Genomic DNA, 19,907 nt, shown 5'->3' with positions numbered 1-19,907 from the left:
AGCATTGTGAAAGTAATTACAGCACTGGCTAAAATTTGTGTGTGCTCTATACCAAACTCTATATACTTCATGTGTGTGATCTTATCTAAAGCTCCTAGTATTCCTCTGGTGAATATTATTAACTCCAACTTGAGTGTTAATAGTAAGATCCCAAGGTACCTTGTTTAGTAAATGTCAGAGGTGACATTTCAAGTACAGATTTGAGTTGACAGTATAGATAGACTCTTAACATTGTACTCAACCCCAAACACATTATGTTATTATGCATTTAAGTTCATCTAATGACACTTAAGAGATTGGTGTTTAATGAGTTTTGTAGCTAATCATCTCAGTTTGTAAATTATGTCAATGTTTTGTTCAGCTTTCTAATACAAAAAAAAATCTTTATTTCTTCATCCTATGTAATATAGATTTTTTTCTTCTTTGAAAAATGACTGGTGTATTTCTCAGTGTAATTGATGGTATTAAATATTTTGATTGTGGCCTTATGGCTTTCCCCTACTTCTTGCTAGAGGAAAATAATTTCTTGCTTCATTAACCATCGTTTGTAACCGATATGACAGAAGGTTGATTCTTGTACCATTCAAAAACTGCTTGGAGTAACTGGTGGATTTTTGTTTACATCTTTGTTTTTTTTTTAATAAAAGGAGGCCTTTGAAAACTTAGAGAAATGCTACTTCTGTCTTGAAATGTTTACTCACATTTCTTGGAGATGGAAGAAACAGATATGTTTTATCTGAATAATTTGTTGGAGTTGCTGCACAGAAAGGGCCAAAGTTTCAGGCTCAGGTCAAGAGCTGTAAACCCTGGAAGGGAAGGATTGTAAAAGTGTCCAAAGAACAGTGTGTTCATGGTTTTATTTGCTGTTGCTCCAGAGCTTGAGGTCACCCTGGCAGATGGGTCACTTGCACTGCAAGCATTCATGCTGACCTCAGGCAGGCATGTGCGCTCTGGTAAATTCTAAGAACCTCTTTCTTCTTCATAGCCCACTTCCCTGATCCTTCTTGGTAAGGTTCTTCTTCCTCAAATAGTGTTGCTTGTCTTCATGGCTGACTCCAGTTCGGACTGTGTCTAGAAGTGTATTGGTGAGGGCCTCCGACTAGAACCGCCTCTCCCCTTGAGCTGTGACAGAGGCGCCAGGCAGCAGAGAGGAGCCTCATCTCCATACTGTAGAAAGACCTGGCTCAGAGCTGCAGCCATCGTAAGGATTCTTGGATCTTGGTTTGAAGCGTGTTCATTTAAGATAGAATTGTTGCATGATGTTCCTAAAGGCCTTTACTGTTATCATAAAATGAGAATGCTTTTCAGTGGTGACATGTTTAGTGTTTTCCATTAATCTAATTTGGTCAGGCTATTTTTTTAAAAGATTTCCTTCTATAATTTCATTCTACATCCATGAAGTCTCTCTTTTTCCTTCTCTCTGTCTTTCTTGCTCTTTCTCTCTCTGTTTCTCCCTCCCTCCCTCGCTCCCTCCCTCCCTCTCTCTCTCTCTTCTCTCTCTCTCTCTCTCTCTCTCTCTCTCTCTCTCTCTCTCTCTCTCTCTCTCTCTCTCTCACACACACACACACACACACACACACACACACACACACACTTATATATGAGATCTCAGATGTGTGTAGGGTGAAAACCACCACACACATTTGCATCACAGAACTAATTCCCATCTCCTCCAGTCACTATCCTCTCTCGAAAAGCTCCTTGAAGACTCTTCGTATTTCTAGAACTGCCTTAGGAACATAGATACTCAAGCACTGTTTACTTAGATTAGACTACATTTGACCTCAAGTAACTCAGATTACTTCATCTACATTTTTATTCCTATTTTCACGTTCACTAATGAGCATCCCTAAAAATGTTGTAGAAGGAAATGCAATGAACAGAATAGAAAGCAATCCCTGCTCTACTGGACCCTTACATTCTGGTTACATGAGAAGAACCTGAAATAGTTACCTCTTTTCGGGTAAGAACTATTGAGGAAAGTCTGGCAGAGAAAAGGAAAATAGGAACAAAGTGAATACCAGATGTCTTGCTTTTATGTACATTCTGATGGCAAAAGGCAACAATGCAAATGAGATGGTCTCTGAAAGCATGAGAGGTAGAGCCAACCTCCACACGGCACTCCACACAAAGAGAAAAAGCTGGCATGAGATTCTCTCGGAAAGTCTAAGATGCTTTTGAATTCCTTGGGTCAAGAACAACTGATGGAGACAGCCTATAAATAAACACAGCCATGACTCATTACCAGGAGCTATGCAGAATGAATCAGGGTTTTCTGAGTTGGAGTAGATTCTGAGGTCCATAAATGTAAGGCTGGCCAATTGCTCTTCCTTGAGTTTGGATGTATTTTGCATTATTAGAAATAAATTACATCTACAGAAAAACATAAAACTCTCAGGAAACTAGTTGCATGTGTCTTACAAATCTTTTTGTAATGGGAATTATGCTTATGGATTAGTTCATTTTTTAATATTATCCAGATAGATGCTAGTATTTATGTGGCCAAATGAGTGGTTGGACCAACCAAAAAAAAAGTTGAATTTTACCCATCACCTGATTTATAGAATTGCAACTCCTCTATATACTCATTAATAATAAAAATAAAATTATATTTTAAGAAAGGTTGTAATATTGGGAGGAAAAGAGGCTGACCTTCAAATATTATAACAAGCAGTGTAGATGTTAAGATAGATGTTCTTGTAAACTTTAATGTTTTTTGAGAATTATTTAAAATGCACACTTCTGATTTTACTTTTATAGTGGGAAAGAATAAAAATTACTTAAGAACAGGAGCCATGCATGTGATAGGATAACCCTGGGTTCTGGCATCAGAAACATTGCTGAAGTTCTGGTTCTGCTCCTTTCTTCTATAGGGTTTTGGAGATGCCATTTGTTCCCTCTCAACTCCCATTCTGCATCTAGAAAACATGGGATGTGATATATATAGAGATAGATAGATAGATAGATATCACCATCAATGTGGTATTTTAAACATTACAGGAGGCAGTATGTATGAGATACCAGTCATAGGATGTAACATACATTATGTGCCCAGTAAATATTCACACCCATTTATCATTTTCTGTTGTGGAATCCTAAACTAAATTTATATCTATATCTGTATTTGTATCTCTCTCTCTGTGTGTGTGTCTCTCTCTCTCTCTAGATGTATATGTTGGGTTTTAAAACATATGAATTTTCACAATTAAATTGATCACAAACCACACAAGAGTAGACATAAATATTTCTTGATATATCTATATCTGGGTCTGTATTTGTATCTCTAAGTCTCTCTAGATGTATATGTTAGGTTTTAAAATATGAATTCACAATTAAAATTATCACAAACCTCACAAAAGAGGACATATATATCATTTCTTAATTCCTACTAGTAATAATGCATCTCTGTTCACCCAAGATTCAGCGATTGACTTAGTGAATCACTGAATCACTCACAAAACTAAGAATAGCTTAAGCTCTTGGTGATGGGTTATTAGCGTTAAAGAATGCAAATTAAAACTTGCAAAAGTAAAAAACATACATATGAGCCAGAATCCAGCACTGATCTCAGCTTGTTTTCTTCCTGAAGAGTTGTACAGACAGTGACAAGGACTTTTAGATATAGGAACTGTCAACCTGTTAAGACAAGTTTAAGTAAAGCCGACTACATTGTAAAGACCCATATGATTGCCTGTGATTTCCAGAGGGCTGGAATGGAACATGGCTGTCTGTTTGTTGGGACTTTTTGTTTGTGTTGAAGAAGCACCATTTTCTCTTCCCTCTGTCTTCCTCTATGGCTCTGTTCTTTCCTGACTGATTTTCCTGGCTTACTCATCTTGATCGTGGTCCAAATTGGCTACAAGCCCTGACACTTTTTGTAACAGCTTCACTGATAGCACTGAACAGATGTGTCCCCTAGGATCCTTTATTTGAATCTATCAAAACCCAGCTAAGGATTTCTGAAAACTTTTCCTCACTCTTGATGTCCACATGACTTTCTGTTTGACGTACTCAGTAGATTCTTAGTATTTTAAACTCCAAAGTTTGTATGCTTGTGTTAAGTTTCAGTTAGTGACTTTAGAGGAAATCTGTTGAGCTAGCATGGGGATTTCCAAAGACCACCCTGAGAGTTAGTGACTGGTTAAACTGACTCACAAAACTCAGACTAGCTTAGTCTCCTGGTGATGGTGTATCCAAGTCAAATAATGCAAATTAAAATAGACAAAGGTAAAAGACATATGAAGCAAAGTGCAGGAGATAATTTCAGTTGGTCTTCTCCCAGGAGCGTCTTATGGACAGTGGCAATAGCTGGCAAAGCCTCCAGACTATTGCCCTCTTGGACATTCATCCATGTCTGCTAATTCCTAAACCTGAATCACACATGTTTGCTTCTGTTTACTGTGTTGTCTTTCCACTAGGAGTCACACTTTCTCACTTCCTATGTCACAGAATATTCATAGCATGTTAAACATTATATGAAAAATAGAAGCCAGAGGGTATCTCTGTTTATCACCCAAGTACAGGTCCTTTCTTTTGAAAGAAGAAATGAAGAAAAAGGTATGATTACTCCAAAACAGCCTAGATAGAGTTCAGTTGAAGAGGAGCTAGACCATGAACAATCCTTTATTCTAGCTCCTGCCACAGTCACAATTTCGATATTTCAGTATTTGAACTGGATTGACTGAAGGTTGAGATGTTTTCAGTTCATTTTTTATTCAGAATTGATAAACACTTTCTACATTAAATTTTGACAAGTTTATTCACTAGTTCTAACATTTCTCAATTTTCTACAAAAGCAATTGTGTCACATAGGAATTAAAGATGTTTCTTGACTCTTAAATCTTACCACCTTTTTTTTTTTTTTTTTTTTTTTTTTTGGCAGTTGTGGGGCATGGATATTCAGGGTCTAGGTACTCTCCCTGAGCTTTTGTGCTCAAGGCTAGTGTTCTATCACCTTTCGCCACAACTCCACTTTCAGCTTTCTAGAAGTTAATTGAATATAAGAGTCTTACAAACTTTCCTGTCCACACTGGTTTTGAATTGTGATCTCAGATCTCAGCCTCCTGAGAAGCTAGTATTACAACTATGAGCCACTGGTGCCTGGCAAATTTTACCTCTTTCATAATTTTTTTTTCTCTTGTGCTTTGATTGCCAGGAGAGCCTTGTAAAAAGCAGACATCTTTGTCTTCACTCTGAAAGAATTCAGTATTTCATCACTAAGTGTGATTTTTTTTTAAACTGCAGCATGTCCAAAAACAATTTTTATCAGATAATGGAAAAATACTTTTCTAGGTGGCCAAGAATTTATGTCATGATAGATAATAAATATTGTATTTTTCTATCCATAAAAATCATATTTTGTTGATATTTTAAATAGTTTGATTTCCAAATAGTAAATGAGCATTGCACCCCAGATAAGCTGTGCTTGCTAATTCTTTTTTTCTTTTTCTTACTAGACTTCATATGATATTTAATTTTTCATTTTCATCTGTTTTAAAAGTAATATGGATATATATATATATATATATATAATTTCCTTTTTAAGATTATTTTTGTCAATTTTGGGGTCAGATTTATTCTGGTTCCTACAAAAGAGAACCAAGTGCTAAGTGCCAGTGGCTCATGTCTGTAATCCTAGCTGCTCAGGAGGCAAAGATCTGAAGATTGTGGTTCGAAGCCAACCCTTGAGCAAAAGAAGCTCAGGGACAGAGTCCAGGCCCACAGTTCAAGCTGCAGGACCACCAAAAAAAGAGAAAAAGTACAAAAGCATTCCTCCTACTTTTGTCTAACAGAATTTGTAAATGATTCTTCTTTTCCTTTAAGTATTTGCTAGCATTCACTATGAAACAACAAAGCCTCAGTGTTTTCTTTCTTTTTTAATTTATGTGTTCGATGTAAATTTATAGTTTAGAAAGAAAATTTTTGAAGTTAATTTATATTTGTATGTTCTATGTCTTATTAGATCCTATTCTGTGTCTTTTAAGAAATTCACCAGTCTTATCTGTTGAGTTCATTGCCATAATAATGCTCATAACATTTCCTTATTCTCTTCATATCATTATTATTTCTAGTGATCATCTTCACATGTGCAGATTTTCTGTAGTTTTCATGGATTTTTTCTATTTAAGTTATTTGTTCTCCTTATTGTTCCTCCAACTTATTTTCTTTTTCATTCATCTTTCTTTTTCCTAATTTAAGATGAGGATATACATGACAGATTTTAAAACTTTTCTCCTTTTCTAATAAAGCCATTTAAAAGTATTAATTCTAGTAACCAGTTCTTCACCAATAGTTTATTTACATACCACAAGTTTTCATTTTGATGTATTTCACCATCATTTTTCTTAAGTATTTTTATTTACATTTACTTGTGGATTCTTCTTGTACTGTTAAAATTACTCATAAGCATGGGGTTTCATTTTCAAACACTAAAGATATTTTTAATTTATTGTACTGACATTGATTTTAAAAATTAAGTCATTTGAAGCCAGATACCATCCTCTGTAAATTTCAACTTAAAAATACATTAGCATTTATTTTATAGACAGTGTATAGTTCTTTTGGTAGGTGCTTCATAAACAACAGAAAATAAAGTATGTTGTACAGTTTGGTTGTTAGTGTTATGTAATTTTCAAGTAGTGGGTACTGGTAATTAATGAGGTTAAGTTTGAATTTTTTTAAATTTATGTTTTCTCTATTTTGGGGCACTATGTAAAACACATTATGAAACCTTCAGGTATGATCAGGAATTTGATTGTCTTTGTCTTCTTCTCCTTCTCCTCCTCCTCCTTCTCCCCTCTTCTCCCCCCCCCCCGTCTCCTCTTCCTCCTCTTTCTCCTCTTCCTCTTCCTCCTCATCCTCTTTCTCTTCCTTTTTTTCTCTTGTACTAGTATTTGGGCTTGAACTTAGAGCCTGGGTGCTTTCTTTTTTTCTTTTTCTTTATTTATTTTTGTTGCTGTTGGTCATGGGGTCTGAACTCTGGGCCTGGGTGCTGTCCCTCAGCTCTTCAGCTCAAGGCTAGCGCTCTACCACTTGAGCCACAGTGCCACTTCCAGCTTTATTCTGCTTATATGGTGCTGAGGAATCAAACCCAGGGCCTCATGCATGCAAGGCTACCTTTCCAGCCTTTTTTTTTTTTTTTTTTTTGACAAGGCTTTTACTCTATTGCTTGAGCCACAGCTGTACTTCTGAATTTTTGGTAGTTAATTGGAGATTAGAGTGTCATAGATTTTCCTGCCCAGCTGGTTTTGAAATGTGATCCTCAGATCTTAGACTCCGAGTAGCTAGGATTACAAGTGTGAGCCATGGGCCTGTTTCTTCTGAAATTCTTCTTTAATTCTGCCAGTTTTGCTGCATGTACTTTGAAGCTGTACCTGTAGGCATGTGTACATTTAGAGAATGTTTTAGAGAATTTAGAGAATTTTTAAAAATCATTTTCTAATTTCTCTCATTTCTGTCAATATTCTTTATCCTGAGGCCTATTTTATGTGATAACACTATATCCTGAAGATCTTTCTTATACCTACTATTTTCTATCATTTCCCTCAACTTATTGATCCTTCCCACTAATTTGGTTCACAAGAAGCAAACACAGTGATGGAGATTTGTGTTTATTTGCGTTGTATATTAAACCTTTATAAGGAATGAGGGAAATGAGGTTGGACTGAAGCATTGATCTAGCCTCCTATACCTGCTATGACATCAAGACTCTCAACTGCTCTTACAGGATGTCCTAGAGGAGATCTTTGAAGCAAGAGGGCATAGTTTTCACAGCCTGAATAGTCAGTAGATAAAGGCTGCTCCCAAAAGAATGTGGTCTTGGGTACAGTGACTCTTTTAGTTGAAGATGAGTCCTTGAAATCAAGAGTTGTTAATATCAGTCCTAGCAACTATAACAATCCTATAGCTAGATGTCTTTGCAGCTCCCTATGCACATTTTCTTATATTTCAAATACTATTTTTCCCCCGGTCCTGGGGCTTGAACTTGTCCTGGGTGTTGTCCCTGATCTCCTTTTGCTCAAGGCTAGTACTCTACCACTTGAGCCACAGTGAAACTCCAGCTTATTCTGGGATTAATTGGAGGTAAGAGTCTCATGGAGTTTCTTGCCTGGGCTGGCTTCAAACCACGATCTTCAGATCTCAGCCTCCTGAATTGTAAGGATTATAGGCCATACTAAAGCTACCAGCACAACTATGGTTATCACAGCATTATTTACCATTGCTTAGATATGGAACCAACCCAGATGCCCCTCAGTAGATGAATGGATCAAGAAAATATTATATATATATATATATACATATATATATGGAATTCTATGCCTCTATTAGAAAGAATGACACCATGCCATTTGTTGGAAAAAAATTATATTAAGTGAAGTAAGCCAGCTCCAAAGAAACATAGGTCCCCATGGTTTCCCTTATTTGCAATAACTAGTCTATGTCTAGGACAAGCAGAAAAGGTCAAAAGCTATATACATATGACCATATAAAATGATGCTACATGAAATGAACCCCAAGATAAGAATACAAGAGGTTTTATCTTTCTTGCTGTACTTATAATGCACTATGTGATTTTTTTTTATTTCTTTGTATGGTCTTCCCCCATGGCACAACCCCTGTTGTCACTGTATTTGATTCCTGTGCCCTGCATCTTATTTATATATTTTTCTAATTTGGAGAGGGGAAAAGAAATAACAAAATGCTTAAATAGGGATACATGTTGACCCATTGTAACAATGAGTTTTACAAGACACTATGTTGAAATTGAACTCTGGGTGGAGGGAGGGAGGAGTTGCGGAGGTGGGAAGGGAAGGAATGGTAGGGGAAAAACAAAGGAGGGGTGACAATGCTCAATAGGAAATGTACTCATTACCTTGCTAATGTAACTGGAACCCCCCTGCACAGTATCTTTATAACAAAAAATATATATTAAAAATAGTAGAGGTATTTTTTACCTTAAACTTACTATACAACTTACTATGCAACATGGAAAGAAGTTTTCCAAATATGACTTCATGTCACCATCATTTTCACTGTTGTTACTTATTTAACTTCTATAGCATATTACACATTTCACAATATAATACAAATTTTTGCTTCAAGAGGCCATCTATCAAGAAGTAAGAGGAAAATTAAGGATAATCTTTGATATTTATCAACATAGTTACATTTATATTACTCCTCATCCACTCTTGTAGATATAAGTTTTTATTTGATATTGTTTTTCTTTCAGTTCGAATTTTCCTGTAGTGTTTTTGTTATTAAGGTCAATGGAGACAAAAATTCTCAACTGTTGTTTTCATCACATTTCCTTTCTTTCATGAACATGGTCAGGCTTCCTTGAGCCACTGAGAAATTCCTTAGAGTCTCAATTCTAGCACATTCTCTGGAACGTGCATATCAAACTCCTCCATTCCAGTATGGATGTCAACAGTTCTATAGCTGCAGCTGTCATGGCATGAGCTCATTCTTTTAGCCACCTGGGTCAACAGAATTGGCTAGATGTTTTGCTCTGGTTTTGAGCTAATGGTTCATTCTGACTAGTGATTTCTATCTCAGTGATGGCAGACAGTACCCATTTACAGGAACTGAACATTTTCAGCCTTCCCCTGCCTTTGTAGCAGAGAGGACTGTGGGCATCCATGTTCATTAAAACCACCAAGATGCCAGGGTCTGCTTTTTCCCTTATTTTAATGGTATAGTTGTAGAAATGAAAAATAAAAAATACAAACAAACAAATGATGAGATTTCATGTGCTGTGGAAGCTTTTCTAACTTATCTATTTTTATGAATGGCGTTTCTACCTAGTTAAGAAACGATTGATTTTTATTGTTATTGTGGGGTTACACATGTGCCAAGGAGAGTAAGACATCTAATTTATGAAGAAATCGCTGCTGAGATTTCATTGTTTGCTCTGCCGCTTCTTACTCTTGACAGGTCTATGGAAATGCAGGACCTAGCAAGTCCTCACAGTCTTGTTGGCAGTAGTGATACTCCTGGTGGCTCCAAACTGGATAAATCCAGTCTCAGCAGCACGTCAGTCACTACAAATGGGACAGGAGGTAAGTGTGCCTTCCTGAAAAGGCTCACAATCACCTCTCAGTGTTTCCTCTGATTTCACATGTTAGAAATCTCCTAATAAATGGGTATCATATTATCAATGTCATAATCAGTGTTATATCCAAGAAATGCATAGCTAGTATATTATTAATTGTTGTACTGTTCTCATGAAACTCATGTTCTTCCTTGATAGCTAGAAATGTTAGTAGGAAGTAGAAAGGCCTAAGCAACATTTGAGGGCATTACAAAGTTTTCTCTTTGTATTTTCCCTTGAACATATTCTGCAGAAGTTAGAAATTGTAGTCAGATATTTGCACCCTTATACACACACACACACACACACACACACACACACACACACACACACACACACTTTTTGGGTTTATTTTGAATTGTAAAAAGTTATAGTCCAGTTTTTCATTAAAAGTTTTTTTTCTTAAAAATGATTTTAGAAATATTCAAGTAGTTATATCTGCTGTATTTTCTTTTCAAAGAGAATAATACCATAATACCAGGGACTTATTTAAAAGGGAATTGTATTCTTTCTAGATACTTTCAGATTTTATTAAGTCATAATTAGGCTATAACATATAGCAAATATTTCAAATATTGTGCTTTACTGTTTTATAAAATGCATTCAATCTATCGGAACATATGGTCCAATTCTTGTCAGATTATGTATATATAGAGAGATAATTATATGATGTATATGCAGACATAATTTGTTATTTACTGTTATTTTGAAATTTTGTGGATTTTGTCTGGCCCCAAAAGTAAAAGTAACATGACATTTGTTCTTTTTTTATAAGCTTTTCATATTGCCAAATGTCAGCATTTGCCACATCATATTTTCTTTTCAGTTTTAAATGAATATCCACAAAATTGACACTCCTCTTCCCACTGAATATAACCGTGCAACCTGTAATTTCCTTTGTCAAGTCATGCGCATTGCAACTTACCTTGTATTTAATAATGTTTTACACCAAACCCTTTGTAGATTAACATTCTTCTTGTTTATAATGTTTATTTGTCTCTAAACATGCATCTTTAATTTGAGCTAATTAATGAATATGGGATAGCAAATGTATAAGAATAATTTAGTCATGATTACCAAGGCAAAAAAATTTACATTTTCATTTTACCTTTAAATTGAGTACAAATAATATTGAAAATCCCAATTACTCTGGAAACAAACATCAAAGTTCATGAATCATATGTATATATATATATGACATTATCAACTAAACTGTAGAAGACCTACAATAAGTTCTAGTTTTGCTAAGATCTAGAAACTGATGCCAGCATTGAAGACTACTCATATACACTCAGCAGGCCTCAAGACCATGAACTCTTACACTGTTCCTCTTCTCAGGGGACAACATGACTGTTTTAAATACAGCAGACTGGCTGTTGAGTTGCAACACCCCCTCTTCTGCAACAAGTATGGGAGACAATGGTACACTGCATGGTTTGGGTGTGTGTGTTGGCCTCTGGTTTGCTTTCTCTTGCTGTTTTCTGTTGGCCCCTCTTTTCTATGTTTGGTACCTGATAGACAAATGAGAAGTGAACATGCCTTTTACTTGGCTGTGTTATTGTTGTTGTTTTTTTCCCCCAAACTGGTAACCAAGTCTGAAAATGGTCTCATCAGTAGTATTCTTTGCACTCTACCACTTGAGCCACAGTGCCACTTCTGGCTTTTTTCTTTTTGCTTATATGGTGCTGAGGAATCGAACCCAGGGCCTCAGGCATGCAAGGCAAGCGCTCTACCACTGAGCCATCTTCCCAGCCCAGTATTCTTTGCTTAGCTTAAAAAAAATAATTTCACACAAACAGGTACATATACCAGTTTCCTAAGTGCTTATCACATTGTTACACAGTTAATTCAGAGTAACGACAGTCCTACAAAAAGAGCACCTTAAGCTGAGTGAATGTGCATTAAGCCAGTTACCAAATAACCCATGAATTCTTAACATGGCAAAGAAATATTTACTATTTTACAGACTTCAATAAATATTACAAAACATCTAAAGTCATATTAATAATGAGTATCCCATCATGTTAAAAATTATCAGCAATGAAATCTGAGCACAGTTATAATCTAGCTACTCAGAAGCCTATAGTAGTAAGATCATAGGTTTGATAAAAATCAAGGTTCCTATCTCTAAATGAGTGAAGTATAAATAAACAAATATTGTTAGACACAGTGGTGTCCACTTATAATCCTAGCTAGTTAGGAAACAAAAAACAAGAGTATTGAAGTTGGAGGCCAGCACTAGCAAAACATAAGACCCCATTTCAGTTAAAAAGACAGTTATGGTGGTATATATCCGTATTTTCAGCTATGTGGGAGACATAGGAGGATCATGTTCCAAGGCCAGATCCAGGCAAATATGAGACTTTATCAAAAAAATTACTAAAAAGAAGAACTGGGGTATGGCTTCAAGTGTTAGTGCCCTTGTCTAGCAAGTGCCTCACCCTGAATTCAAGCCTTAGTATTACCAAAAAACATTAAAAATATAAATTAATAATAAGTCTCTTAATATGTATAAATATTATCTGCATTCATATACAAACTTTCTGCTACATCAAATATGAATGTGCCATCAAAATTTGACATTTTGACAAAATTATCATACTACTAACGGACTGCCCATTTGAGGTTTAAAAAGGAGAGCTTATGTCTACTGGAAGTGAGTATTAAAAGCATGTAGTTATAATAGACTTTGTTATAAATGTATCTTTCTCCATTTCAAATTAAATACCAATCTATGACTAGTTAATAAGAAGCACTCCATGGTGTTCATTATTTGTACTTTTTTTTTTTTTTGTCCATTGTGGGGCTTGAACTCAGGGCCTGGACGCTGTCCCTGAACCTCTTTGTAATCAAGGCTAGTGCTCTCCCACTTGAACCACAGTACCACTTCTAGTTTTTGAATGGTTACTTGGAGATAAGAGTCTCGCTGGGACTTTTGTGCCTGGGCTGGCTTTGAACCATGATCCTGAAATCTCAGCTTCCTGAGTAACTAGGATTGTAGTCATGAGCCACCAGCACCCGACATTATTTGTATTTTTACTAGCACATAATTGCATACAGATTAATGGTTTGGTTATATTAATTTCAATGTACTTTGATCATATTCGTCCCTACCCCGCCTTCTCTGCCTCTCCCTTCTCCTTGTCTCAAATAGTCCTCATTGTACTTCCATGGATATTTTTTAAACCTAGGTCACATATGAGAAAAAATGCAATTTTTAAGTTTTTTGAGTATGGCTTATTTTGCTTAACATGATGGTGTCCATTTCATCCATTTGCGTGCAATTGACACAACTTCATGTTTCTTTGTGATTGACTGTAACTCTACACTGCATTAGCTACTTCTCCATTAAAGGGCATCCAGGCTCATTCCATAACTTTCTTATTCTGAATCAAGCTGTAATAAACATGAATGTGGAGATATCTTCATTGTATGTTTCCTTCGCTTCTTTTGGGTAGATACCCAGGGACCCATGGCTGGATTATATGGGAGTTGTACTTTTAGTTTGTGAGAAAACTCCATCATAATTTCCATAGCAGCTGGGCTAATTTACATTCCCACACATAGTACATAAAGAGGTTTCCTTTACCCTCTGTACCAGAATTTACTGTGGCGTGTTTCCTTGATAGTATTGCTTCTTACCATAGTGAGAAAAAAATCTATATGTAATTTTTTGGGGGGGTCCGGTCATGGGGCCTGAACTCTGGGCCTGGGCACTATCCCTCAGCTCTTCAGCTCAAGGCTAGCGCTCTACCACCTGAGCCACAGTGCCACTTCCGGCTTTTTTTCTTTTTGCTTATGTGGTGCTGAGGAATCGAACCCAGGGCCTCAGGCATGCAAGACAAGCGCTCTACCACTGAGCCACCTTCCCAGCCCTCTATATGTAATTTTGATTTGTACTTCCTTGATAAGAAAGGATGCTGAACAATTTTTTCATGTATTTCTTAGCCATTTGTAATTCTTTTATGAAATATATAATTCTTTTACCTACTTATTGATTGAAATATTTATTCTTGATAGTGTATAATTTTTGCCTAATTGTTTTAGACAAGGTATTTCTATGTAGTCCAGACTGACCCTAAACTTGCTATATAATGCAGAATGGCCATCTTGAAATCCTTTTGTCTTGGCCACTTGAGTACTGAGATTACACATATGCACGCCCAGCAATTTTTAGTTCTGTCTGTTTTCTATTATTACCTACTAGATGAATAGCTGGAAGCCTTTCTTCTACTCCATGGGCTGTCTCTTCCCCTGGGCAATTATTTTCTTTTCTGTGCAGAATTTATTTTAGCATGATGCAATCTCATTTATCAATGCTTTCTATTATTTCTGAACTATTAAGTCCAGAAAGTCATTGTCTGCACCTAAAATTTCAATTATTTTCTCTACATTATCTTCCAAGAGTTTCAAAGTTTTAAGTCTTACATTAAGGTATTTGCTACATTTTGAATTGATTTTTTGTGTGCAAGGAGAGAGATAGGAAGCTAGTTTCACTCATCTACATATCAGATAGTTGATTTTTCTAGCACCATCTGTTGAAAACACTATCCCTTCTCCAATGTAGACTTTTGATAACTTTTTTGAGCATCATGTGTCTGTAGCTGTGCTGGTTTATTCCTGGCTTGTTTGTTCTGCTCCATTGGTCTGTATGTCTGTTTTCTTGCTGATACTGTGCTGATTCTCTTACTATGACTCTATAATTTGTAATCACTATTTGTGATACTCTCAGCATTGCTCTTTTTGCTCAGGATTGCTTTGAGTAATCAAGTAATCTTGTGCTCCCATATGAATTTTAGGATTTTTTTTTTGTTTCTGTGCTATTTGCTTTCCAGAATCTCTTTTGGATTAATTTCTTACCATGTGGTTCTCACTCAAGTTTGAATTACTTTTATCTGTTTATTTCAATTTCTGTTTGAGTTTGTTAGTCATTTTTAAAGGTTAGACATGTGAATTCCTTCTCTGGCATTTTAACAAGTTCAGTAGGTTTGGATTCAGTTATTGGGTAGTTGTGAACTGTTAGAGGAGTCATGCTGCCTAGCTTTTTCATATTTCTTGTGTATGTAAGTTGCAGGTTTTCCCATCTATATAAATGGATAGCTCTTCCGGTTTTATATGGGATCTTCCTAGTGAGTAGCCATCTCTTGAGGACTCAATTCTCAGTACCTCTCAGGAGAAAATATCTATTATAACAATGACAATACCAAAATAAGTACAGAAACAAAATTAAAATCCCAAGCAATCTCCTAATCTACCATAGAACAGATAATGGCAAAAAAAATAGTATAATAATGAACTATGAAGTTAAAATTAATGAAGATAAAATTAACAACAAATGATGAGTGAAAGCAAGAGGGAGATAAGGGGGGAAATGAAGCAGTAAATTTAAATAAAATACAAAGAAAGGTAGCAAAATGAAGAAGACTATGGGAAACTGGGGGAGTAAAGTAAAATTTTAAAACCTGATTGCAAAATAAAAAACAGAGAAATAAAATTAGAACATAAATTCTGAAGTAAAATAAAGTAAAAGCAATAACAAAATCTAGTAAAAACATGTTTGAAAAAATGACAAAGGAAAAAAAATGACAAAGAATTGGAGAGGCTCCTGTCTGTGTCATCTGGGACTATTTAAGTCCTGTTACTTGGGGTAGTGCTAAGTGAGGGATCCAGACAGCTTCAGGGATGTATTCGCTGTAGAAGTTTCCCTTCCTTGTATTCCAGGAGCATCTGCTTGTTTCACTGAGGTTTGCACCCTTGAGCTGGAAAATTCCCATTCACTCAGAAGTACCCCAATTTGTACAGCAAGTGTCTACAGCTAGAGATGTCTCTCGACTCTGTCGGAGAGTACAGGAAACAGAGCACTGACATCTGCCCCAGAGGAGGAGATAGAAGGGAATGGCATATTCTACCTGCCAGTTGCAATGCTTGCAGACTTTGGCCAGCAGTACACCACCCTGAAGAAGGGTAGAACTGGGAAAACCTAGCTGTGTGGCCAGCCGGATTCAGCTCTCTCAGTCTAGCTAGGCACACATAATAGGGAGACAACTCCAGGGACTGAGTGACCCCATGGCCTTGGCTCAAGGGACGAGCTCTGGTTTCTGTAATTCTCAGGCAGTGGACCTTGTTACTCACCTCAGAAGGCTGGACTACTGGCCACCATGTGCCCCATTCTGTGTGCTTGCTGCTGCTTAAACTCCTCACTGGAACCATGTCCTATCTTCCCACTCCCTTTTGCCTTCCTCTTGTGATCGTCTTCTTGGGCACTGAGGCATGGTGTCCTCTGAGTTGTAATTGTTCCTTGTTTTCAGCACCACAGAATAGTAGCTCAGCCTTGATCAATGAGTCCCATGTCAAGATGGCACCTGGCCATAGCACTCCAAGGTATGCAAACAACTCAGTGAGTCTCTTCTCTGGTACTGGCACACCATACAAGAGGATTCACAGTTACAATGGATATCCCTACTGGCCTTAAGGTTTATAAGAGCTGACACATCCCATGGCTAGGACAGTCAATCTTTTGTCACCAGGGCTGCCTGGCTTACTTTGTGATTGCTGCTTTGGGTTCCCCTCCACCTAGGGAGCCAAGCCTGAAGTTACAGGCTGCTTTCTGCTTGTTGTGGTTTTTCTTTCTTTTTGCTTTTCAGATGTCCTATCACTTCTTTCTCTCTTTAGCCTTTCTTTAAAATATAATTTTAGCTTTGTTATTCTGACTTTTCTTATTCATAGGGTGACGTGAAGGAAGTGTTTAATCTGCCATCTTCTCCTGGGAGCTAGTCAATTATTATTTTTATAGTTTAAACTTCAAGCATTTTTCTTTTTCACATTTGGAATATACGTGTAATACTTTGACAATATTTGGCTAGAATTATTTATTAGTTCTGGTGCAAGAGTGATTGCTTGGTCAAGAGCCAGATAGTAACTGTGTTCTGTTGTATCAGAGAGACACTAGTCTCTGGTCCAACCATTCAACTCTGCTAATGCAATGCAAAATCAGTCAGATAGTAACTGTGTTCTGTTATATCAGAGAGACACTAGTCTCTGGTCCAACCATTCAACTCTGCTAATGCAATACAAAATCAGTCAGAGACGTGGCAATAAAGATACTTTCTATATTAATAATTTCATAATAATCAGTCAATACCCAGGCAGAACATAAAGCCCTAAGTTCAAACTCCTTTACCAGAAAAAAAAGGATCAGTTACGTGAAGAGCTTCCTCAACTTATAAGTAATTGCAATTCAAATTTGCTGAATAGTGTCAGGAGTCATAATTAACTATACTTGATATTTAAAAAAATGTTAGATCTATTAGAAATGTTTGAGATAATGTCAAAAAGTGGTCATTTTTAATTTATCTCTTAATTAACACATATCAAGTTCCTATTACAAGCCAGGCTCTATGCAAGGAAATTGGAAAACACTAAGCTGAATAACAGCAACTGGCAAAGGACCAACCAGTCAAGCAGAAGGAACAGACATGAATGAGGCATCCGAATGAGCTCAAAGTGAATGTGTGCTGCAAGGGGAATGTGTGATTCCACATAGAGATCAAGGCATCAAAAAAAAGTTGGGGAGACCAAAAATCAGATGTTCTGATCAGCTAAATTGTTGTTTGACATTTGAAATTACCATATAAAATAGAACCTTCTAGAATTTTTGACATATATGCCTGATTGACTCACATGTAATAAATTTGTTTCTGAATGTTAAGTATTCATGCAGTACAGCCACTTAGTGTTGTGACTCTAGTTTGGATTTTTTTTCTTTTTCCTTTTTTTGTTTTATTTGGTCAGTCATGGGTCTTGAACTCTGGGCTTGGGTGCTGTCCCTGAGCTCTTCAGCTCAAGGCAAGTGCTCTACTACAGCACCACTTCAGATTTTCTTGTGGTTAATTGAAGATAAGAGTCTCATGGACGTTGCTGCCTAGGCTGGCTTTGAACCGTGATCCTCAGATCTCAGCTTCCTGAATAGCTAGGATTACAGGAGTGAGGTACTGGTACCCGGCTTTATTTTGGATTAAAAAAAAAAGAATGAGTCATAAATTGCTTTATTAAATTATTGGACAAAATATAGTATTTCATGGATAGTACAGAATAAAAGAAATTTATAGCCAGTTATAACATTTTCAAATGAAAATATTGACTCAAACAAACACAAATCATAGCATGTACTGAGTATTCAAACTAGTAAATGATGCTTATTATTTCTTGACAGTGTTATAAATTGTTATCCTTACTAATGTAACTCTACCTGAGATACTTTTTGAAGAAACTAAGTTGTCAGAAGTCATTATGTGTGATTCTCATGGTTAAGAAAAAAGTGTGTATATAGATAGATATTTCTTTGAATCAGTTCAAGCATACAGCTCTGAAAATAAAATGAAAAGTATGTATTACTTGGTCCACCTTTCAAGGATTTGGCATGATATTGCAACAAATAAACATGAGCTTTGAGTTATGATCCTAAAATGAAACTTCTCCAAAAAAATAAAATGTTGAACCTAAAGCTCTAAAGAGAAAGAGATCAAAGAGAGAATATGAAGAGAATGATTTAGTAGTCATAACTTCTGACAAAAATCATATAAAATATAAATTTACTCTGCAGATATCAAATATTTTTAAAGCTGGGGAATGGAAAATCTGACATTCTCTGGACTAAATGTAGACCTTTGAAATTCTAATTAAATAGCTGGGCACCAGTGGTTCATGCCTGAAATCCTAGCTATTCAGGAAGCTGAGATCTGAGGATCACAGTTCAAAGCCAGCCCTGGCAGACAGGCCGTGAGACTCTTATCTCCAATTAACCAGACTAGAAGTGGCTGTGTGGCTCCAAGTGGTAGAGTACTAGCCTTGAGCATCAAGAGCTCAGGGACAGCACTCAGGCCATGAGTTCAAGCCTCACAACTGACAAAAAAGAAAAAGAAAAAGTATATACATATACATATATATGTAATTAAACATTATAATGTGTGGAATTAAAATCTATCTCTCCCCTTCTTTTCTTTCTTTTGACTGCCTGCAACTTTCAAATTCAAGAAAGTATAATCAAAACCATTATTTTACTTCTTTAAAAATCAAGTTCCAAAGGGGGTGTTAAAAGTAACAAAACTAATCTTCATATCTTGCTTCTAGACCAGTTTTGTCGAACCTAGTTCATGCCTGCTCCATCTTCATTATACTACTTCATTATACTACTATTAATAGTAGTATAATAAATATATTTTACAAATATTGTTTGTAGGGTATGGGCAGGTTTAAACAGGGACATGGGAATAATTAGGAAAAACATGGCTGACATTGGAATGTGGATGTTCTAGGTTTCTGTCACTTGTCTTACTTTTGCTGAAAGCTTTAGACTATACTTTTTGCCATCAGTGTCAGGATAAGATGTGGACAGTGTTGTGTGGAGGGCAACTAAGCCTCCATCTAGATCATTTTCTGGCTTATCTTTATACAGATGGAAGAAATTTTCGATTAATTGGTACTGTCTAGAAGACAGCGCAGTTTAGAGTTTGCCTTCTGCAAAAGCCTCATCTGGCTTTTACTTACAGTGCATTAAGAGGCAAGTGATTTCTTCTTTTGTGCTTCACTTTCCTGAAAAATAAGTATGATAATATTATATACTGGTGAATAAACAAATCAGTACCTATATGGCACAGAAAGATTGCCTAAAATATGTCAATCACCTTTGGCATTTGTGGTAGCAAGATTCAAGTTCACTGCTTTTTGATGCCTTTCAAGAGGCTTTGTGCAGAGCCACTGTGAGTCCATCAGCCATGTTCATACCTGAAGGCAGCCTGTTTTCGTGCAGAGATCA

The 19,907-nt window shown here is 36.4% G+C and overlaps 1 protein-coding gene across 1 annotated transcript in view; it reads left to right on the top strand.

Moving 5' to 3' along the window:
- The window catches only part of Eya4 (EYA transcriptional coactivator and phosphatase 4), a 233,192-nt gene that overhangs the window by 152,785 nt on the left and 60,500 nt on the right, over window positions 1-19,907 (top strand). The window contains exon 4 of the mRNA XM_070010083.1: window positions 9,937-10,061. Coding sequence (XP_069866184.1) covers window positions 9,937-10,061 — 125 coding nt within the window. The remainder of the gene's footprint in view (window positions 1-9,936; window positions 10,062-19,907) is intronic.

Source organism: Dipodomys merriami, unplaced genomic scaffold (genome assembly GCF_024711535.1).
Source record: "Dipodomys merriami isolate MVZ:Mamm:240054 unplaced genomic scaffold, mDipMer1.0.p SCAF_8, whole genome shotgun sequence".
Lineage (NCBI taxonomy): Eukaryota > Metazoa > Chordata > Mammalia > Rodentia > Heteromyidae > Dipodomys > Dipodomys merriami.
Note: the sequence above shows the minus strand (reverse complement) of the source record. Positions and strands in the feature narration are given on the sequence as shown.